Source organism: Leuresthes tenuis, unplaced genomic scaffold (genome assembly GCF_036924035.1).
Source record: "Leuresthes tenuis unplaced genomic scaffold, fLeuTen1.0.hap1 SCAF_19, whole genome shotgun sequence".
In the NCBI taxonomy this organism is placed as follows: domain Eukaryota; kingdom Metazoa; phylum Chordata; class Actinopteri; order Atheriniformes; family Atherinopsidae; genus Leuresthes; species Leuresthes tenuis.
Genome location: NW_027325373.1, coordinates 30594484 through 30617776, shown reverse-complemented (window position 1 = coordinate 30617776; position 23293 = coordinate 30594484). Strand labels below are relative to the sequence as shown.

Sequence of the window (23293 nt, the reverse complement as noted above, 5' to 3'; positions counted from 1 at the left end):
GTTCAACAGTGCAACAAAACATGATTCAAACTGAGAAGTAGCTGCATGTAAGCAAATGACTTGTTTAATCACATTCAGGTGGTTAAACGCTGCAGTAAGCTAAGGTTTAACCCAGCAGTGTGCATGCCAGTAGAATCTGTTACCACAGAGGGACACGAGCAGAGTCTGCGTAGATCAGTTGGATTTAGATACAGAGATCGATGAGCTGATCGATGAGGAAATATTCACACATCCGTACTTATTACTGTTGGTTAAGTAACACTTGAAGTATAAACTGATGAACAGCGGAATGAAAGTCATAGTTAAACTTTTACATTGAGTTCTGTGCTTTTTGTTTCCCCTTCAATACCAAACCTCTAGCAGAAGTGCAGGTACAGATTCTCTGTCTGATTCTAATATCTCCAGCAGGCCATATGGACTTAAATGGTACATGACTCATTTAGAAGCAAGCAGCCTCTGCGACCACAAGGCATAAGCTGATGTTGTGGTCTCTTCAGGGCCGTTTTGTCCCCGTCTCTGGGACATGTAAAATCCCTACATAGCACCAAGAGGAGCTACAGTCAGTGTACCGTTTCCGTCCTGTGGTTTGTTTCAGACTCTGTCATTGTGTAACTTCAAACAGCAATTGTATCCCATCACTAAAATCCCACTAGTGTAGTTTCTGTGGTGAGTAAATGTGGTCCCCAGTAGCTGGTATAACTCTGCTCTCCAGACTAGTCGGCTTCTAACTTCCACTGTTTAACCCAAGCACACTTCCAGCTCCAGTTTTAACATGGCCCACGCCCTTTAACAGCAGCACTTATCGAGTTGTGAACCATGTTAATGATGAAAGGCTTTCTTACATTGTGGAGGACCACTGTGTTGTCTCATCATTTCTAATGTTAATAAAAGTTACACTGAACTTTAACAGTAAGTGCATTTCCTCACTCTACCATAAATATTAACTCGGCAAACACCATGTTCCTGTAATGGAATCCTGATTCTTGAAATGCGTTTTGTGACTGTTTTTCATTGATGCTGCAGGTTGGCGGCCCAGCTTCAAATACTACAACATGTGGGTTTCACTTGCTGGAGCCGTACTGTGCTGTGTGGTGATGTTTGTCATCAACTGGTCAGCGGCCCTCCTCACTAACGTCATTGTTATGGGTCTCTATATCTACGTCAGCTATAAGAAGCCAGGTGAGTGACCTCACACTCAGAATGTGGCCGACGAGTTCGCGACACGCCTTTATATTCAGCCTCACCTGTTCCATAATCGCACTGAGCTGTCAGACACCTCGTGATCTCTGCCACACGTCACCCCCCACACCAAACTATTAAAGTGTGATTGCATCAGACTTCAGAATCAGCCTTGCAAATTCCTTTCAAAACTGCAGCATATTTGGGTCGTTAGGAGTCATTTGGTCACCATGATGATGACACATGACAGTAGGTCAGCCTGTAAGACATATGCATGGACTAGTTTTTCTGCTTCAAATTCGGTACATTTGCATGCACAGTTAACTCCAGTTGGCCAGTTAACTGGAGCACTCTCGTTTGTCCCAGTATACGTGCACAGGCGGAGAGTCTAATTATTGATGAAATGGTGTAGGACAGCTTCTAACTTTCTCTGTGGGTATATATTTATTAGTTTAACCCTCATTTACGCCAGTAATCTCATATAGACACTGGCTTTCATTCTCAAGAGAGAGATCTGCTTAAAACGTGCAGTAGTCCCGCTGAATCCACCGCGCAGACGTTGCCTTTCAGTTGCTTGAACGGTGATTCTGTCAGTTGAGGCTGCGCTTCTAAAATCAGGATTTTATTGGAGTCTGGCAATGATTTAAGCGGTTGTCTTGTTGATTGAGGAGTGGGGTGTTTGCTTTCCACAGAGCCATCCGACCCCATCATATTGGTATCTGGTAGTTAGGAGGCTGGGGGAACGCCCCAGACTCTTTGTTGTGTCCCTTCTAAGCAGTTTTGTGAGGTGCACTGCTGTCCTGTTGGGGATGCTGCTACTGTAGGGAAGTGCTGTTAAAATGTTTAAGTAGGTGAACTGTAATAAGATGAGCAGAGTTACTCACTTCACCTGTCAGTGGTTCTCTTTAAAAGAGAACTGCACAGTATTTTAGCAACACCTTTATGAACACAAAGCTTGCCTTGCAGCTCTGAACATACACGTGCGTGCACTCAGTTTGACATGCAGCTACACACACAGAGGAGGCTTTTTCATGGACTCTAACACTACATGGGTCAGGTGGCCTTTGGCTTAGCAGACTAATCCATAAACACACATGCTAACTCCACCGTGTGTTTTTGCCTGCATGCGTCCTCCCGTCCAGATGTGAACTGGGGTTCATCAACCCAGGCTCTGACCTACCACCAGGCCCTGACCCACACGCTGCACCTCAGTGGAGTGGAGGACCACATCAAGAACTTCAGGTACCAAACATGAGCATTCCTGTATTTGCATGTGTGGAGTTTTTTTATGTGTCATCTCTCCCTCGGGATCAGGCTGGTGTCTTCAACTCACGGCAACAATATTGAATAAAGACCTTTGTCTTAATGTCAAACTAAACGCTCCTGATTTAGATCGGTCAGCCTGCTCTCAGTGAAAGCTTTATCACCCAAAAATGATTGAGTTGTGATGGCTTTACAGTAGGATCAAAGGTATACAGGTATATGGAAAATGTACAAAAAATCCCATGTAGTCAAAGTAAAGCCGGTACTGCAGTTTAATCACAGGAATGTAATGTTATTTCTATGTCTTCACATGTTGGGTGTGTTCTCTCTCTGAAGGCCTGCACACACTGTAGCGCAGTGTTGCTTGTGAGGACTTATCAGTGAGCGTGTGTCTTTGGGCTGTTCCCATGGCACCAAACCAAGCAGAGGATTAAAAAGCATCTGATGGTGCTCTCGGAATAACTCGTGCTCTTCTGAGCTCCTGCTTGTCTCCTCCCATTACATCCCTGTTCTTAAAATATTTGCTTTGATGTGTGCTACTCTGTTCTTTGTTCGTGTGCGTGTGACAATCGGAAGAAAAAGTTTCTCCCGCAGATCTTGTGACAAAGGATGAGGTCCATTAAAGAAAGTGATGATGACATGTTAATGTTTTCTCTTGGGTCTGTCTAACTAGACCCCAGTGTTTGGTGATGACTGGTTACCCCAACTCTCGTCCTGCCCTTTTGGATCTGGTCCACTCCTTCACCAAGAACGTAGGCCTGATGATCTGCGGTCATGTCCGCACGGTGAGCAGACTCTGTTGTTGCTGTTGTTTTGAAAATGTGCTTAAAATCCATAAATTGCGCTGAATTACAGCAGTGATAGAACCAGCTCAGACAACTATTGTGTTTTTAGGAAAGTGTCTGATTTAAATTTGGGCAGATGTTCTGAAAAGCCTTTCCACAGTCTTAGTCCTCCAGTATGTTGAGTCCATGTCACATAGTCTACATTAATCAAGCCTGTCAGCGAGGATGTTTGTGTAAATTGATTAAAAATCATTATCCCACATCATGTTTGAACTCCTCAAACTCTTTCAGTCAGATTATGCTGCATCCATTACAAGTGCTCAGTGAGTGATGTAGCATTCAATCAAAAATCACTTTATCAAGAAAATGAACACAGTTCTTTATGGTCCTCCTAATTCTGACTTCTGCAGTACAAAGTAGCTGGAATGAAAATTGGATACAGTGTGTTCTGTGAATGCTGATTGTCCAAAAGTTCCAACCCATTTTGGCTTATTGAGGTTCAACTCTATTTTAGAACTTTAGAAGTGTGCATGTGAACATTAGTGGTTAATATGTTTGTTCCACCCATGAGGGTGCAGAGTAAAAAGCCTTTTCCAAATCCCCTGCTGGGCATAAATGTTTCACAATCGAAAGGCCACATTGAGTGGATGAATGCAGGCTCTGTGCAGTTCTCTGGCAGCAGCTCTTTGGCTCTTCAGAACATGTCGTCCTCCGTAAGTGGCCTCTGATCTGCCCTCCTGCCTGTTGGTGTTGCTTCCATTGGGACTGAAAATGAGCTGGGTCCAAGTTAAATGTCGTAAACATTCCCAGCTAATGGCATTACAGTTTCCTGGCTGAAGGGCAGCCTTTGTTCAGCCATTCGTAATAAAGAAATACTACCAAGACTGAGTTAAGTCGGTTTGGCTATTAATTGCATTATATTTAACATTATTATTGGAAACAGCTCATGAACCTCAAACCTCCATGAACCAGAACATGGTAATGGGGACAGCGGGGACAGAGCCACTTCCAGGGTTAGGGTTAGGCTTTTTGTCAGAGACTAATTTGAAATGTAGAAGGTCAATCTTCCCAGGAGTGGACGTCCCTGCAAGTTCACCCCGAGGTGAAAAAGCCAAGAGCTACATCTCAGACTCTACAGGCCTCAGTTGGCATGTTAAAGGTTAAAGGTCATGACAGCACAGTTAGAAAAAGACTGAACAAGGATGGCTTGTTTGGAAGGGCTGCAGGAGAAAGCCTCTTCTCTCTAAAAAGAACATGGCAGCACAGCTTAGGTTTGCAAAGCTGCATCTGAACAAAGCACAAGACTTCTGGAACAATGTCCTTTGGACAGACCAGAGCAAAGTGGAGATGTTTGGTCATAATGCACAGCAGCACGTTTGGAGGAAACCAAACACAGCATATCAGCATAAACACCTCATACCAGCTGTCAAGCACGGTGGTGGAGGGCTGATGATCTGGGCTTGTTCTGCAGCCACAGGACCTGGGCACCTTGCAGTCATTGAGTCCACCATGAACTCCTCTGGATACCAAAGTATTCTAGAGTCAAATGTGAGGCCATCTGTCCCACAGCTAAAGCTGGGCTGAAACTGGCTCATCAACAGGACAATGATCCCAAACACAGCAGCAGATCTACAGCAGAATGTCTGAAAAAGAAAAGAATCAAGGTGTTGCAATGGTCCAGTCAGAGTCCAGACCTCAGCCTGACTGACATCCTAAATAAAATGACTACTTTAAGTTATTGCTGCTAAAGGTGCGTCTGTTGGATCAGGGGGTTTACTTAGTTTCTCACACACTGCTTCTGTGTTGTCTGTTTTTTGTTCAATAAATAAGGACACAGTGCAATATGTCATGTGTTGTTGTTCATCTGAAGTTGCATTGACCTCTTTGTAAGACCTGGGAAGGACCAGATGATTGTGTTATTCTGTCCTGATACATAAAACACAAGAATTGAAAGAGGGTGTATTGTCACATGGCTGCATCTTTATTTATTGGATAAAGGTACATTTATCCAATACTGATAAATGTATGGTTGCTCTCCAATAGGGCTACAGAAGGCCTAACTTTAAAGACCTTGCTACAGACCAGGCCCGGTACCAACGCTGGCTGTTGAAGAACGAGACCAAGGCCTTCTATACACCAGTGTTTGCTGAGGACCTGAGACAAGGCTCTCAGTACCTGCTGCAGGTAGGAAACGGTGAACAGCAAACAAACCGCAGACAACGCAGGAAGTTAATTGTCATACGCAGATTCAATTAAATTCAGTTTTTTTTTTTTATAGCGCCAAATTACAACAAATGACATCCCATGGCACTTCAATAATACATTCCAATTAGAGTCCCATTCATTGTAATCATCCAATCAAATCCAATGTATTCAATTCAAAATTAGTCCAATTCATACATACAAGGCCAATTCAAAAATGATATCCGAGCTAAGGAAACCAACAGATTGCACTGAAACTGGTCTTCAGTCCAATCTCCCGTCCTGAGCGTGCCTGAGGCGACTGTGGAAAGGAACGACTCCCTTTTAACAGGAAGAAACCTCTGGCAGAACCAGAACCAGGAAGGGTGTCCATCCGCCTCCACCAGCTGGGGTTTGAGAAGACAGAAAAGAGGGAAAAGAGGGGGGAAAAACACCATAACACCATTCAAAGAATACCTGTTGGAACAGGGAAACACAAGTTAATAACCACAATAATGTCACATGTACATAAAATCATTTGAGAAATTAAACAGGGGGAAAAAGAGAGCAAAGTGAGGAAAGGTGTGACAGATGAGGTCCCCCAGCAGTCTAAGCCTATAGCAGCTTAACTATGGGATGTTTCAGGATCACCTGAGCCATCCCTAACTATAAGCTTTATCAAAATTCTATTTTGAATTTAACAGGGAGCCAATGAAGAGAAGCTAAAACTGGAGAAACATGATCTCTTCTGTTAGATCTCATCAGAACTCTGGCTGCAGAATTTTGGATCAGCTGGAGACTTTTCAGAGAATATGTGGTACAGCCCAATAATAAAGAATTACAGTAGTCCAATCTCCAAGTAACAAATGTCTTTAAAACATACTTGTAGTCTGACCAACCTATTGGTTTCATCTGGTTTCATAGACAGGTACAGCTGAGTATTGTCAGCATAACAATGGAAATTTATGCCATGCTGTCTAATAATGTTACCTAATGGAAGCATGTATAAAGTAAAAAGAATCGGTCCAAGCACAGAACCCTGAGGAACTCCATGACTTACTCCAATGTGTGAGGAAGATTCTTCATTTACAAGAACAAACTGGAATCTATCAGATAAATATGACTTAAACCAGCGTAATGCAGTTCCTTTAATCCCAATAACATGTTCAAGTCTCTGTAACAGAATGCTGTGATTGATCGTGTCAAATGCAGCACTGAGATCCAACAGGACAAGCACAGAAACAAGTCCGCTATCAGAGGCTAAGAGGAGATCATTGGTAACTTTCACCAGTGCTGTTTCTGTGCTATGATGCCCTCTGAATCCTGACTGAAACTCTTCAAACAGATTATTTCTATGTAAATGATCACAAAGTTGAACTGCAACTATTTTTTCAAGAACTTTAGACAAAAAAGGGAGATTGGATATAGGTCGATAATTAGCCAACACTTCTGATCTACTCTGATCAAGAGTAGGTTTTTTAAGTAAAGGTTTAATTACAGCAACCTTAAAAGCCTGAGGTACATATCCTGTCAACAAAGACCAATTGATCAAATCCAATATGGAAGTGTCAATTAAGGGGAAAACCTCCTTGAACAGTCTGGTTGGGATTGGGTCTGAAATACAAGTTGATGGTTTAGAAGAGACTATTGCTGGTGTTAGCTCAGAGAGATCAACTGGGCAGAAGCTGTCTAAATACAAATCAGGTTCTAAAGATACTTCTAAAGCTGCTCTACTTGATGATACATCAGTGATAATAGTGGGAAGGATTCCATTAATCTTCTCTCCGATAGAAACAATTTTATTGATGAAGAATCTCATGAAATCATCACTGCTGAGAGTTAAAGGAATACATGGCTCAACAGAGCTCGGACTCTTTGTCAGCCTGGCTACAGCGCTGAAGAGAAACCTGGGATTATTGTTATTCTCTTCTATCAATGATGAATAATAAGCAGTTCTAGCTTTACGAAGGGCTTTCTTATACGTTATTAAACTATATTTCCAGACTAATTGAGACTCTTCTAAATTAGAAGAACACCACAGGCCTTTACTCAAAACTCTTGTGATTGTTGTGGAAAGACCCAGAGTTGTAACCTGTTGACTATGTAGCTCTCTGCTCATAGGCCACAGAAGAGATAAAACCTGTCATTAATGTATAGAATCCTTTTTAAAAGGAGTTTACTGATTTCCTTCAACAAATGGTCAGACCTGTTGTGTGTCGAATCAAGATTGGCTTTACAAAGTGATGAGATTAATGATTGCTGTCGAGTAAATGAGGACTCATGGACTAATGTAGTGCTTTGAGGTGGCGCTGGACCACAGTGGGAGTGACTCAATTGTCTGGAAGTGTTTGCACAACTAGTGTACTTATCTGCTGATAATTTGACTAGATGTTCAGACATTTGTGGCTCGCTGTGGTATCAGAATGATGGGCTGCGGTACACTGCAGAATATTGCTTTGATGACTTGTTGTTGTTCATTGTGCTGTCATTATGAGAGAAGCCCAGAGGTTCCAGGTTACTCTGTGCTTTACGAACAAGCATATGAATTTATTGCTTGCAAATTAAGAAAGACATAAAATGGAGCCCTCTCTTCTCTGTGGATGAATGCTTCTCTAAAGATGAGGGGAACACCGAACTGTTCCAGGATTTAAGGATCTAAACCTCGTGCGTGGAGGGAAGAACCATACTTGGTCAGTGTCATTGTGGCTCATCATTGTCACTAGCTTTTGGATAACAATTGAGCCTCATGGCACAAAGAAGAATAGATGTAAACGATAATTAGATCACACCCAGAGCTTGTTAGTCCAAACATTGAGGGTTGCTTTGGTCTGCCTGAGCATTTGTCCATAAAAACACAAATTACTGTTGCCGTTGTTTCTCACGTCTTTTATGGTGGGACATGCAGAAATGTCATGGGTGTCCATTCTTGACACAAGCTCAACAAACAAATGATCTCGTGTCCTCAGTCCCTCACACCACTCGCCTCACCTGGAACTTCCCCCTGCCAGAATAAAAGCTGCTATTGCATAGCACAAAATAACTGTCAGTATCACATTTTCAAGAACATCAGTGTGAAACATGCAATGACCTCAGAACACCTGAATGATGATTAACAAATAGTGGCTGAAAATGAAATGAATTAATTCCCACTTGTGTCAATCTCAGCTCTTTCACATGAAAGGTTCTGCCTCCTGCTGAGTCGGACAGAGTGCTCACATCGGTCAGTCACGCTTAGTGCTGCTCTCATTTCCATCTTATGTGTTAAAGCTGGAAGTGATGACCAGCCTGCAGGTGAATTGACCGTGTAACACTAGTATCAAGCTGAACACTGCATTCTACTTACTGTGTATGCTTTATATTTCCTGCTACAAAATTACACTTTTCGTGATTCTTTAGAAAGTAGCCAGCCTTAAAGAAATGAGTGATTAGTTGTTAGCATTCTTGTCCCTCTCGAGGCTGCTGGTCTGGGTCGTCTCAAGCCAAACACCCTGGTTCTGGGCTTCAAGAATGACTGGAGGGATGGTGACATGATGAACGTGGAGACTTACATCAGTATGATCCAGTAAGTAGTGCTACTTTAAAGAAAAGACATTTTAAAGAATCATCTCTTACCAGTAACTTGTACTACGGAAACCCGACACTGCCAAACCTGCCGATGTAACAAAGTCTTCCGTCCATCTTGTTTCAGAATGTGTAAACTGAAAGAGCAAGTTGTTTAAAACTGAAGACTGTTTTCAGTATATGGGGGAAAGCTGTGCTGTTTAACAGTGCTGCAGTGAAAGCATCACTGTTACACACCACGCATGGTCTTAAATGCATAAACGTCTTGTTTTGTTAGTTATGAATGAACAACCCAAAGTCTTCAGTCTTCAGACACTACAGCCAGCTAAGGCCATTGTATTTTCACCTCACGCAGACTCATTCTATTTATCTACATTTTAGATACTCCTCAGAGTAGTAGCTTGTACTACCACACACGTGCTTTGTGTACTTGTAGTAACCTAGAAACCTGTTTTCTTGCTTAAACATAGTCATGTGAGACTTGAGCTGTATGAGTTCCTGACTGGAAAGTGTGGGGATTAAGGCATTAGAGCTGAAGTTCAGAAATGTTGGAATCACAGTTAATACACTCAGTAATTCGCTCTTTACCCCTCATCTAGTGTGATGCTGTAGCAACAGATACACAATATGGCTAAATCAGCAATGCTTGTTTGTGTTCTTTTTTTTTTTAAATGCTTTGCTTTCTCTACTCCTGATATGAATGTTTCTATTTATGTCTTTTTTTTTTTATTCTCAGTGATTCCTTTGACTTCCAGTTTGGTGCTGTTATTCTGCGACTGAAGGAGGGGCTTGACGTGTCCCATATCCAAGGACAAGGTGTCAGACATATGCCACAGAAACCCGTAGTTTTAGAAGGGCATTTAGCAATATGGCTAACATAGGATAACAGAAAACATTCAAAATCATACACTCGTTCAATTATTGGCCAACGCAGTCGACTTTCCCTTCCTAATTTCTTAATCACTTACCGTAAATTCCGGACTAAAGAGCCACACCCTCTAATTTTAAAAAGAAAGTCCATTTTGTACTTGTATAGGCCGCACCTTATTATAAGCAAGGTGTCCACATTGTAATATGAGATATTTACATAGAAAGATGTTACACGTGAGGATTTTTAAACTTCTAATTAAATGTGTATGGTTAATGTGTATTAAATATGTGGTGTAAATGCTTTTTGCAAACAGAGCCTGTAACACTGATGGTTTTAACTTAAATACCTATCGGTAACGCACAAACACATAGCGTAAATGCTTTCTTTTCCCCAAACAGTGCCTGTAATACTGATGGTTTTAATTTAAATACCTATCGGTAACGCACAAATACGTGGCGTAAATGCTTTTTGCAAACAGAGCCTGTAACACCGATGGTTTTAACTTGAATACCTATCGGTAACGTACAAATACGTGGCGTAAATGCTTTTTTCCCCCCCCAAACAGTGCCTGTAACACTCATGGTTTTAACTTAAATACTTATCGGTAACACACAAACACGCGGCGTAAATGCTTTCTTTTCCCCAAACAGTGCCTGTAACACTGATGGTTTTAACTTAAATACCTATCGTAACGTACAAATACGTGGCGTAAATGCTTTTTTTTTCGAACAGTGCCGGTGACACAGATGGTTTTAACTTAAATACTTATCGGTAACGCACAAACACGCGGCGTAAATGCTTTTTTTCTTCCCAAACAGTGCCTGTAACACTCATGGTTTTAACTTAAATACTTATCGGTAACGCACAAACACGTGGCGTAAATGCTTTTTTTCAAACAGAGCCTGTAACGCCGATGGTTTTAACTTAAATACCTATCGTAACGTACAAATACGTGGCGTAAATGCTTTTTTTTTCGAACAGTGCCGGTGACACAGATGGTTTTAACTTAAATACCTATCGGTAACACACAAACACGTGGCGTAAATGCTTTTTTTCCCAAACAGTGCCTGTAACACTGATGGTTTTAACTTAAATACCTATCGGTAACGCACAAACACGTGGCGTAAAAGCTTTTTTTTTTTTTTCTTCGAACAGTGCCTGTAACACCGATGGTTTTAACTTAAATACCTATTGGTAACGCACAAATACGTGGCATAAATGCTTTTTTTCCCCAAACAGAGCCTGTAACACCAATGGTTTTAACTTAAATACCTATCGGTAACGTACAAATACGTGGCGTAAATGCTTTTTTTTTCGAACAGTGCCGGTGACACAGATGGTTTTAACTTAAATACCTATCGGTAACGCACAAATACGTGGCGTAAATGCTTTTTTTCCCAAACAGTGCCTGTAACACTGATGGTTTTAACTTAAATACCTATCGGTAACGTACAAATACGTGGCGTAAATGCTTTTTTTTCCCCCCAAACAGTGCCTGTAATGCTGCTGGTATAAAAAAAAAAAGCCTACCGGGAAAAGTCATTCTTCATCTTCTTCCTGCACACTAAAAACAACAAAGTCTTCTTCAATGTCCAAATTGAACAGCCTCAGAACTTCATCACTCACTTCAGTCTCTTCATTGCCGCTCTCACAATCTCATCTCAGATTGATCACCTTTTATTTAAAAGCTGCATCATATGCATATCTTCGTTTGTTTTCCATGTTGAGGGTGAGTACAAATGACCGATTTACAATATTTTAGTAGTGTAAGTGTGTTTGATTTATCGTACAATTTCATTGGACCACTGTGAACTATTCGTTCATTTTATTGGTTTAATGTTACAAGGCAAAATCTTTTTGGCAGCATGATGAAGAAAAAAAGAAAAAAAAAAGCCTGGGAAAAAAAGTAGCGGCTTGTAGTCTGGAATTTACGGTATATGGAAGTTGATTTTCTGTGGAATCCCAGAATCGGCAGGAGTTTCTCGCAGCCTGAGGTGACTTCTTTGACAGTGTTGGCAATAGTACAAAGATATTTAGCCTGCTTTCCTGCGTGATAAAATTGATAATTTAATCAAAATATTTCACTGAGTTGGATGATATTTTTGCTTAGAAAATGACAGCTAATTGTTATCTTGAATATTAGTATATATGAGACAAGCTCCACAAATGTTTGGTCCCACATTTCCTACAATGCAAGCTGAGAGCATCCTCTGTGAACATTATCAGGGTTTGACCCAGGAAGCCCGGGTAATAAACTTGTGGTCGGTAGTTTGGTTGTAACATCTGATAGCAATCCCGTCTGTCAATGTATCCAAGTATTTCGTGTTTGTTCTCCAACTTCATTCAAGTTCTGTATTTGCCTCGTTCTCTCTTCTCTCTCTGCTGCGCCCTCCTTCTGTCCTCTCATTCCATTCCTGCAGATGAAATGTTGTCGTCCCAGGACAAGTCATCAGGGACAAAGGATGTGATCGTGTCTATCGACACCAGCAAAGACTCTGATGGTGATTCATCGAAGCCATCCTCAAAGGCCACCAGCCTTCAAAACAGTCCAGCCACACAGAAAGGTCTGCCAGCCTCATCACCACCTTTTATTTTTTACTGTCCCAGTTCATCTACCCAAGAAAGTTTGGAGGAAGGTTGTTGTTGATGGTGAAGCCCGGGGGGCGACATTGAAATAGAGAAATGGTTGTGCTCTTTGAACACAGATATCATAACCTTCTTATTTTGTCATTTTTTCACTGCACAGTTTTGGCTGCAAGTGTATGTATTCCGAGGAAGGCTTTTCACTCAGGAAATCAATTTAACATCACTCTAAAAGGCACTCTTAATCCTTCCTTTCGTGTTCCCTGCATATTAAACATACTGCCTTGACAGGAAGTCACTTCAGAGACCCATGACCCCTGATGTCCCACTGGGCCTAGTTTGTTTGTCCACAGCTGCCTTTGGTCACACTGTGTGTTTGTGTATGTATGTGAGTGAGATAGCATGATCAGTGTAGTGTGTAAGTGCCACCCACACAACTATAATAAGCAAACAAATGCTGCCACATTGTGGGGGGAAATGTTAAACCAAACGTTTCCACCGCGCAGCAGAAGCACCCTGGATTTATGAAGGCTGGCACCGTTCCACTCTTAGGCATTTAAGACCATCTGTTGGTAGAAACATCTGTTACATGTTTTCATTAGTTTATAGTAGCGTCACAAGTAATGCTTTAATTACAATAGAATAAGCGATTTACAGTGCCTTTTAAAAAGTGCCTTGGTGTTTATCCTAGTTTGCTTTACTACCTAATTTACAACTAATTTAAATTACTATATTTTGGGATTTTATGTGATGGACCTCTATAATATAGTCCAAATTGGTTATGTAAAGATAGAAGGATCCAAAAGGTTTAAAAAAAAAAAAAAGATGGTGTAGGCTCATGTGTTAACTCATTTGTATGGAGGCCCTAAAATATGATCTTCTGCTGCCAACTAGGTTTCAAAGGCATATATTTTGTTCGGTTAAATGAACCTTTTTGCAGTCTAAATGTCACTTGATCTCAGTATAAATGCACTTGCTGCGAAAAGTCCCAGTTTGCAACCACACCAAGCAAACAGGACAATGAGGGCGAAACAAGTCAGGGACAAAGTTCTACGGAAAGAAGTGAAGTTTTGGGTAATCCTCTTAGAGTTCTAGCTTAGGGTCCTGTGGTACTTTTTCCATCACTAAGACAGAACCCTTGTATGATCCCTTCCTCTGTGCAGGGTTAACTTACAGCCTTAGTAACAATCCTTTCTGTGGAAGATTAATTTAATCCAAGCACTAGTTCTTTTGAGTTGTTTGAATCTAGAGAATTAGAACTGGTTAATGCATGTTTAATACCTACCATATGGTGATGGTTGCTTACTAAAGGCCAGAAAAAGATTTTGTGATTTAACTAGACAGTCCTGTACCACAGTAATTCACACATTTGAATCAAACTGTAGTTATAGCTCACCTGGGCCATTTAACTGGACTACGGCTGTTGTAACAATATACATGTACAAAAGCAAAATCCAGTTATTGCATGTCTGTAAGTATGCCTGACAGTGGGTCTACATGGTGAGATTAACTGGATTACAGCTATAGTTGGGTTCTGCTCCTTATCTGAGGGTAATTATCCTCGGATATATGGCGGTGAATGAATGGAATCACTGGCACAAAGCATGTCATACCCCGGCACGATAGGTGGCGCTGTCCCCATTTCAGCTATCGCTAATAGAGCCACTTCCTGTTGACGTCTTCACCACCAGCAATAACAACAAACCCCTGTATTCAAGAAATATGGCGAACAAAGAGCAAGATGAAGCTGCGTCCCTCTACATTTCGTTTGTGATGAGCTGGTTATGGCACAAACGCCATGCACAACAGCAGCGATAACAACAGTAATAGTTGCCTTCGACTTCCGGATCATGACCCCGGAAAAAAATCTAGAGCATAAGCAGAACGCAAAGTTAATTTCCAATTCAATTAACCGTATACAAGCCTGCTTAGTGCGACTATCAACGGAACCTGATCCGGTCCCATCTTTAGTCAGATTATGGTGTATAAATTAACTTAATAACTCAGTCTTTTTGTAATTTAGCCATTGATTCGATTCTTTACAGTGCCATGTAACCCCACTGGCTGTGGACTATGTGAGAAAATGCTCTAGTCATCCGGCTGCCTCCAACCTCCTCTGTGGGAGATCATGGTACATGGAAGTTCAGCTGAATTAACTGCTCAGAAGCTGTCTTTCATGAACATTAACGGTGATTCTGTCAGATGAGGCTGTGGTTATAAAATCAGGATTTTATTAGAGCTTGACGTGCTTTAAGTGAGCTGACACATAGTCTTAATGGGGTGATTTTCAGTCCCAGTTTCTGAAAAAAGAAAGAAAAATGTGTGAATGAGAGCAGCTTTATGGGGAATTCAGCTGTGTTAATATACACTTACACTTTACTGTTTTTTTTTTACAAAAAAACGTAGAAAAGATGGATCTGTCGGGCACGTACAGAGCACTCACACCCATTTGAGTGTATACATTATCTGGGTGTGTTAGAGAAGCTTTATGAAACTTTGTATGATTTCGATCAGACTTACATGCTGACATGTATTTTAAAAGTGTACACATGTATTCGCTGTTGGTTGAACTACAAGAATAATTCTATTTATTCCAATGTCACATACCATTTTTCTTAAGGCTTTATTGTTCAAGTCAGAGCAAATAAATTTTCCAAAAAGCAGCAAATATTTTGAGCTCTGTGCTCGGCGACCTGTTGTCAGCAGGTTTAGTTTTTGTTCCTGAGTGGCGTCAAGCTCCAGGCTTATTCTTTATATTTGGAGCTGTGTATTTTCTGTTGTTCCTAAGGCTCCGCCATCAGGCTGACATCTCAGCTATATTTCGTTCGTACAACAGATCAGCATTTCACTTCAAGTCTGTGTTATTTTCTCTCTCTCTCCTTTTTGGCGTATTTCCCAGATGACGACGATGATGGCAAAGCTACAACTCAGCCCCTGTTGAAAAAAGGCAGGAGATCCTCTTCATTTGGTTCCCTTTTTCTGTTCCGTTTTCTTCTTCTAGTTTCTCTTTTGAGTGCTACTTTCCTGTCCTGCTTTTCTTTTCCTCCTGTCACCTTATTTTTCACAGTAGATTTAGAATTTCTCTTCTACTAACACACTGTCCTGCTCGCTGCTGTTTCTGTCGAGTCTTCTCTCTACCTGTTCAGTGTTTCCGAGCTCCTTGCTGCTTGGGGGAATAACATGTTGTCTTCTCCTCTTTCCTACACTCTTTTGGTCACAGCCTCTGAGTCTCTGAAGTTCTACTGGATGTGATAGTGCTTTTAAATCAGTCCAAGTCTTGAGTGTGTGCCAATATTTAATTTTCCTTCAGTGTCCGTAGCCTTTGACCTGCTGCAGCTTCACTCTATGGAGGTGGTGGTCTTCTGTAGCTTTCTTTCCTAGGATGAAAACTGCACTCCTGTCTTTATGTTTCTAGCCTCTCGCAGCTTTTGAATGTTTGTTTGCTCTAAAGTTCTAGTAGTGTTTGCTTTGTCTGCATCAGAGCTTAAGAGAAGAACAGTGACTTTTAAAAGGAAAAATAAAATGAATGTGTCTGTTAAGAGACGAGCAGCACAACTCGTCATAGCTCAGTATACTCCAGCTCAATTTTTTTTATTGCTATAATTTGATGTGGTCTGCTCTGACCTGAGGCCGATGATAGCAAACTTTTTCCCTATAATATTTCCTATACTTCTCATTATTGCAAATCGCTCTCCAGCACACTTCAGTTTGTTGGCTATTTTTCCATCTCAATGCTCCATTAGTATGACGAAAAAACAGTAAATGTGCTGGAAAAAACACTAAATGCAACTTCTAAAGTGTCAAAGTGAAAGCAGTCTGGTTTTAGTAAAGTTTTTCTGGAAGATAATTTGAAAGCAAGAAAACCTTTAACTGAATAATAAGTTAATTTGTTATTTTGGGGACTAAAGAGCTCCAAAATCCGTTACTGTGAAAAGAATTCAGGGGGAAACTGATCACAACAACTGCTGCTCTGAGATTTAAGAGACAGTTCAGAGTTGTCTGTCATGTTTTAAACGCTCACATCACATCTTTTAAACGGTAACACATGGCTATCAATTCTACAGACACGCTCAAAGTCTCAGGCCACAGAGCTGAACATGGTTTGTCCACAGCTGACTGCACTCAGTTTGGGCACTTAGGATCTTTATCTGTCCAACCTGAACTGCAGTCTCTGGCCACCAGTCAAACCAGCAGTTATTGCAGTTGCAGTCACATTGCATCACACATCTAAAGTAGCATCCCTCTGTTGGTGGTGTGTGTTTGGCAACCATCCCTCTAGACAAGAAGAGTCCGACAGTACCTCTGAATGTGTCTGACCAGAGACTGCTGGAGGCCAGCCAGCAGTTCCAGAAGAAACAGGGGAAGGGCACAGTGGATGTCTGGTGGCTGTTTGATGATGGAGGTGAGTCCGAGAGAAGGAAGCATTCCAATTTTAGGGACATGGAGATCTTGGAGCAACGCTGAATGTAACCCCCACTGTCTACTTTAAAATGTAAATGCGAATCGCAAAAATATAAAATATTTATTCAGAAATCTTAAAAACTGTTGAGAAAAATCAGCTTTGTCATATGGTGATATAGTGTTTTCTTTAAGCTTTTCTTTTAAATGTCCAGGGGCATCAAACGTTACGGTTTTATACGGGAACATCTGAAAGAATGCTGGGAAACTATCAGCCCACTCCTATTTGAAGGGTGGAATCAAAGGAGCTGACGACATGTTAATTAGGCTCATGATGTGGGCTCTCTGTCAGCCCAGCTGGGTTTTAAAGACATTTAGAAGCCAGAGGCATGTGACAAGCATTTAAATCTGGCTCACCATTGTCATGTCAACACTGACAATCTGTGATGCTCTGTGATGCAGAACACAAGGATGTCACCTCTCAGTGACTCAGTTCTAAGAGCTTAGTTCAACATGCGAATGCTTGCTACATTCACACCCCCCTCACCTTTTACACACTTAATTTTACCTTAAATTCTAACAGGACAGAATTGACAAGTATCCTGACTGTTCTTGAGTCTTGAGAGTTCTGTGACTTATTCACTGTAGATTGATGCGTTATGAAGGCAGCATTCCTTTTTTAAAACATTAATCTGCAATCTGCAAAGTATGTAAAAGGTGAAGAAGTCTGAATACTTTCTAAGTTCACAATATACTTAAATCTGTATGTTTGGTGTAATTTATTTTTGGACTGTCACGTCCTGAAGTTCCACAGCAGGTGTTTTCTGTGACAGAAGTTGTGAGATGAGCAGCCGTTTGTTCCCCTCCACCCAGGTCTGACCCTGCTGATCCCGTACCTGCTGACCAACAAAAAGAGGTGGAAGGACTGCAAGATTCGCGTTTTCATCGGGGGCAAGATCAACCGGATTGATCATGACCGGCGCGCGTAAGTACTGCACGTTCTGCGCCTTCGAGGTTGAAGTTGAAGCCACATTGATGCTCTGATGTAGTGGTTTTAGTTGCCATTGTAGTAAGTCGTGTATGTAGTCATTTGCAAGGTTTGTTTGAAAAACCTTCAATTCAATTCAATTTTATTCACATATTGCCAAATTACAACAATTATCATCTCAAGGCACTTAAGTAATATAGTCCAATTCAAGCCAATTGGAATTCAATTCATTGTAATCATAATCCAATTAATTCATATAGAGTCAATTAAAAAAAAACAATATCCCAGCTAAGGAAACCAACAGATTGCACCGAAACTTGTCTTCAGTCCAATCTCCCGTCCTGAGCCTGAGGGACTGTGGAAAGGAACGACTCCTTTTAACAGGAAGAAACCTCTGGCAGAACCTGACTCAGGAAGAGTGGCCATCCGCCTCGACCAGCTGGGGTTTGAGAAGACAGAAAAGAGGGAAAAGAGGGGGGAAAAACACCATAACACCATTCAAAGGATACCTCTTGGAACAGGGAAACACAAGTTAATAACCACAATAATGTCACATGTACATAAAATCAATTGAGAAATTAAACAGGGGGAAAAAGAGAGCAAAGTGAGGAAAGGTGTGACAGATGAGGTCCCCCAGCAGTCTAAGCCTATAGCAGCTTAACTATGGGATGTTTCAGGATCACCTGAGCCATCCCTAACAATAAGCTTTATCAAAAAGGAAAGTTTTAAGCCTAATCTTAAAAGTGGAAAGGGTGTCTACTTCCCGGACATTTACTGGCAGCTTATTCCACAAGAGAGGGGCCTGATAACTGAAGGCTCTGCCTCCCATTCTACTTTTAGAAACTCTGGGAACAACAAGTAAACCTGCAGTTTGGGAACGAAGTGCTCTGTTAGGAAATATCCAACAATGAGATCTTTAAGATATGATGGAGCTCGGTCATTAAGAGCTTTATATGTGAGGAGAAGAATCTTAAATTCTATTCTGAATTTAACAGGGAGCCAATGAAGAGAAGCTAAAACTGTTGTGAGTTTAGGGACTCCTGAACTGGTAGCTGCCTTGGACAAGAACTGAAAGTGACTCTCACGCTTCTAGTTTGCCTCAAAGGATGGAAAGAAATCTGAAATGCTTTTTCTTAATGTTACAAATGATCCTCAGTTCTAAGAAATATAATTTATTGTTGGTGGTCATCGGCCATTACAGGAGGCCGGTATGTTTGGAACAACGGCACATCCTGCGAGCTGACTCTGAGTTGTATTCCGTCTGGAATCGCTGCATTGGAACTGTCAGTAATGCCCACTTCCTTGTTCAGTGGGTTAGGGATGAGGTGAGGTTATTGTCAGGGTAAAGGTGGGAGCTAGTTTCAGGGATTTTTCTCTTGTTCAGTGTCTCAAACACTCCCAGTACAAGCTGTAGCTACGTATGGCCACCTGTTTAGTGTGGGTTATGCAGAGGTGTTGGGCTCGGAGCACCACAGTACAGCAGGCCTGACACTTTCACTCACAGACCGTCGTCACAACTCCCTAAAAGCGTTTCGGGTGGTGTGCACAGGCATATTTCTAGGCCACTTGTTGCCTTCTGCTTCCAGTGTCTCAGCTCTGTGGCTGACTTCTGACTCCAGCCTCATATTTAAAATATGAAGTTGACAAATTATTAGCTAAATATGAATAACAAAGGAAATAATTCTGTTTTATCAAATGCAAACCATTATTTTAAAGTTTTGTATTTCCTGTATTTTTTAGTACAAAGACATTTCTCAGCCTGTGCCGCTCTGTCATGTGACACACACACACACACACACACGGACACGTCTCATTGTCCTGTCCAGCTGCCTCCTACCCCCTTACTTTGGATGAAATTAGCATGGTGTGAGCATCAGCCTTTCATCTGCACAGCTCTTTGTTTGTTGCTCCAAACTGGCCCTTTCATCAGGTGTCCACCACTTCACCTGTCAGAACTGCATGGAGCATCATTTACAAGTAGACAGCATGTAGCTTACAGCATGTGTTGCTTAAGATGGATTTGTTGCACTGCATGTCTAACTTATGAATGAAAAAAAAAAAAAAAAAGATTTTACCTCCTCCCCCCAGAGAGCAAGCTTTCTGATCAAGTCCACAAACTCCTGAGAAAGAGATCTGGCTCATAAGCTGCCAAACGTTCCTCTTTGTTTACCAGCTCGTCTTTGACTCTGTCTGCCAGAGAGTTTAGAAGAATTAATTTTCTCTGAAACAACTGCCTGCTGCTGCTGGAAAGCAGCTGATTTTAAACCCAAGTGGACTGAAGTGAAACAGTCTTTGAGTGACTCTTACACATTAGAGACCCACTGCAAATGTTGGATACTGAAATACTTAGTTTGCATTGGTATCAGGACATATGACAAAAGCACAGAAGTAACACAGGAACTTGTGTGTGCACATGATGATGGCTTATGCTCTCTGGTTCTCTGCCCCTTTGAAGTTGAAGCTAAAGGAAATGACTCCTGCACACAGAACTCTCAGTAACCCTGCTCTACCTGTTCTCAGCCTCCCTGTTCAAACAAAGTTATTTAAAGCAGCTCACCCGGTCTTTCAGAGTGACTCAGGGCTCTTATCTTTCCACAGCTCCTCATACCGCAGAGGTCTTCCAGCTGTTTTCCTCTATTTGTCCCACTGCTCCTTATTTCTTTCTTTTTCTGTTTCTCTGCAGGATGGCAACTCTGCTCAGCAAGTTCAGGATAGATTTCTCAGACATCACTGTGCTGGGAGACGTCAACACCAAGCCCAAGAAGGAGCAGTAAGTCTTCTGTAACACCGTTGGTAGAAGCAGAACCTCTGCCAGATCTGACACAATTCTTCCCATGCTTGTCACACTTCAACTTACTCAAATGTGTGCCCTACAGGATGCACAACCCCTCATTCTAATTCTGAAATAGCAGCTGGTCATAGACTTCTAAAGACCTGTGAATTGTGTGTATTTAAAAGGCTGGAATGTCATATGCAGAGTCCTCATTACTACCTGCACATGATTGACATTACAAGCAAATGACAAAAACAGAGAGATGTGAGCATTTGGAAGACTTTCACATGAAAGACTGCGAGGAAGTGATGAGTTATGTTGACTTGAAGTGTTTAGAAAAGAGAAGCCATATTCATATAGTTCCTGGAATGGAGAGGCCAAAGGGATACATTTATGTAACAGTCCCTGCTGAAAGTGTGCATGCACACACATGCAGTCTGCATTTGCATCTCTCATGCACACACTCTAATGATGACTGCATGTGGGGCATCATCAACCTCCTGAGCCATGCGCTCAGATAAAGTACCATTTCTAAATCACAGACTAGGTGTAGATTAGGCCCTTATATCAGCCACATATGCTGCCCTTTGCACCACCCAATGAACCAGAATCGGTCAATGCAAAGCACCTCATGAATGGTGATGCAGGTCATTTAGCTGCGATGGAAACTGATGTGCTGCTCGGCCAGGAGATTCAAACACTCTGTATCCAGTTTAAACATGGTTTAATATAATGCATGACTTTCACTGCAGTATCACTATGATGACTTCATGTGTTGCCAGTTACTGTGCAAAACCATCTGAAAAATAAGAAGAACCATTTTATACCCCACAACTTCCTAAAAAAAGTTCATGCTCTTACAAACAAAATGGTGAGAGTTTTCTGTGAAGCCAGTATTAATATATGTAGTAAACCTCTGTAATCCATTAGGAGAAAGAAGAATGGGTGGGTGGTGCCAGTGGAAGAGTGGGGCAGTGCTGCCCTCATGTGTTGTGTTTGTGTAAATAATCAGCAGGAGACCGACACTTTGAAACTATTCAATCACTAACGGACCTCCCGGTTACACGCACAGATGTATGGTCTGAATTCTCCTTTGTCAGTGTCCACCACTTTAAGAACACCCTCTGCTTGTCTGCACTTTCCCTGCCTCACTCCTGCAGTGAGGGAAGCTATGGTTTTAAAGTCTGTCACATGGTGGAAAATGATGTGGGAATTTATCATTTGGGATGTTTTCAGTTGGCTCTTCTCATATGTGGAATGAAGACTATTATGCAAATGTTATGATGATTGTTTGTTAACTGTGACTGTCCAGGCTCGCTCCGACTGGAACTGTGGGTTAGGTTGAGCCCATTAACGCGAGTAAAGCTTGTTGATGGGAAACTTGCTCCTCCTCCTTATGCTGCCACAGCCATATGAAGTGTGCATTAATGGTAAAGGCTAGAGGATAAAGCATTTATTTGAATGGAGATCACTTTCTTTTGTGAAGCTGTTTTTAAAAACGCACAAACAAGACCTGAGACTCAAGTTGTGATAAACTCATTTGCTTGATTCAGCTGGCAAACACAACCCACTTTTGTTAGCCTTGTCTGCAGTGGCTGAACCGCTGAAGTCCTAAAGGCTGTCTGATGTTTCCTGGTCCGTCTAAGGGGATGGATAATGAAGCCATTGTTGTTACAGTGTGGCAGCCTTTGAGGAGATGGTTGAGCCGTATCGGCTGAAGGAAGACAACATGGAGCTGGAAGCAGCTGAGAGGTTGAAAAACAGTGAACCATGGAGGATCACAGACAACGAGCTGGAACTGTACCGCGCCAAGGTGTGTGCACTGCGTCTCACTGTAATCCACTGCATCCTCTGATCCTCTGTTTGCCCCAGTACGACTAATCAAATGCTGAAAATGCAGTCAAGTGTTGAACAGTTCCATGCAGCTGGTCAGGAGGGGAGGGTGGCCTTTTGATGGTGAGCTGAATGTTTGAACATGTTTGCTTGCCCCTCAGACCAACCGTCAGATCAGACTCAACGAGCTGCTGAAGGAGCATTCAAGCACAGCCAACCTCATTGTCATGTAAGCTACTGTGTGTGTGTGTGTGTGTGTGTGTGTGTGTGTGTGCGCGCATGTCATGGTTTCAGAAACACTTTGGAAAACAATGGAACAGTTATTGTTATTAATGTTAAATCAACAATATGGAACATTTGCTAAGCTATGACAACAGTAGCCTCTGCAGCGGCTACAAAACCGTCGTCCTCTATATGCAGCTGACTGGAGCTCATCAGCCATGCAGCAGACCAAAGTCATCCTTTTAGTTTAGCTGCTGTAACAATGGGAATTTCCCTGCTGTGGGACTCATTTTATGGTCTCACTGTGGACTCAAACGCTGGTTTCATTTCATCATTCATTCTGAACTTCTAAACAAATACACTTCGTCTCCTACAAGGTCCACATTGATGTCACATCATGGCACCAGACTTTCATGTCAGAATGAAAGTGACCACATCCAGATAATGCTGCTGGTGTTCAAATCACTGGCTGTAATGCTCAAGCAGACTCAAACTGGTCTGTACACTTAAAAAAAAAAAAAGAAAGATTTTGTCAAACAGCTAAATGTGTCATCAGCCCATTTGGACTACATGTCAACTTAATAAAATCCTGTTATAACCACAGCCTCATCTGACAGAATCACCGTTAAAGCAGCTGAAAGACGGCGTCTGAGCAG

The 23293-nt window shown here is 41.8% G+C and overlaps 1 protein-coding gene across 2 annotated transcripts in view; it reads left to right on the top strand.

Annotated features, from left to right (window-relative positions):
- Nucleotides 1-23293, top strand: part of slc12a2 (solute carrier family 12 member 2) — a 58646-nt gene that overhangs the window by 30329 nt on the left and 5024 nt on the right. Inside the window, exons 14-26 of one of the 2 annotated variants that reach the window (XM_072371404.1) lie at nt 1024-1179; nt 2322-2421; nt 3116-3227; nt 5271-5411; nt 8864-8970; nt 9706-9785; nt 12261-12404; nt 15323-15370; nt 16703-16825; nt 17695-17806; nt 20493-20579; nt 22260-22395; nt 22577-22644. In XM_072371404.1, coding sequence (XP_072227505.1) covers nt 1024-1179; nt 2322-2421; nt 3116-3227; nt 5271-5411; nt 8864-8970; nt 9706-9785; nt 12261-12404; nt 15323-15370; nt 16703-16825; nt 17695-17806; nt 20493-20579; nt 22260-22395; nt 22577-22644 — 1414 coding nt within the window. The remainder of the gene's footprint in view (nt 1-1023; nt 1180-2321; nt 2422-3115; nt 3228-5270; nt 5412-8863; nt 8971-9705; nt 9786-12260; nt 12405-15322; nt 15371-16702; nt 16826-17694; nt 17807-20492; nt 20580-22259; nt 22396-22576; nt 22645-23293) is intronic. The other variant, XM_072371405.1, reaches the window with a different exon arrangement.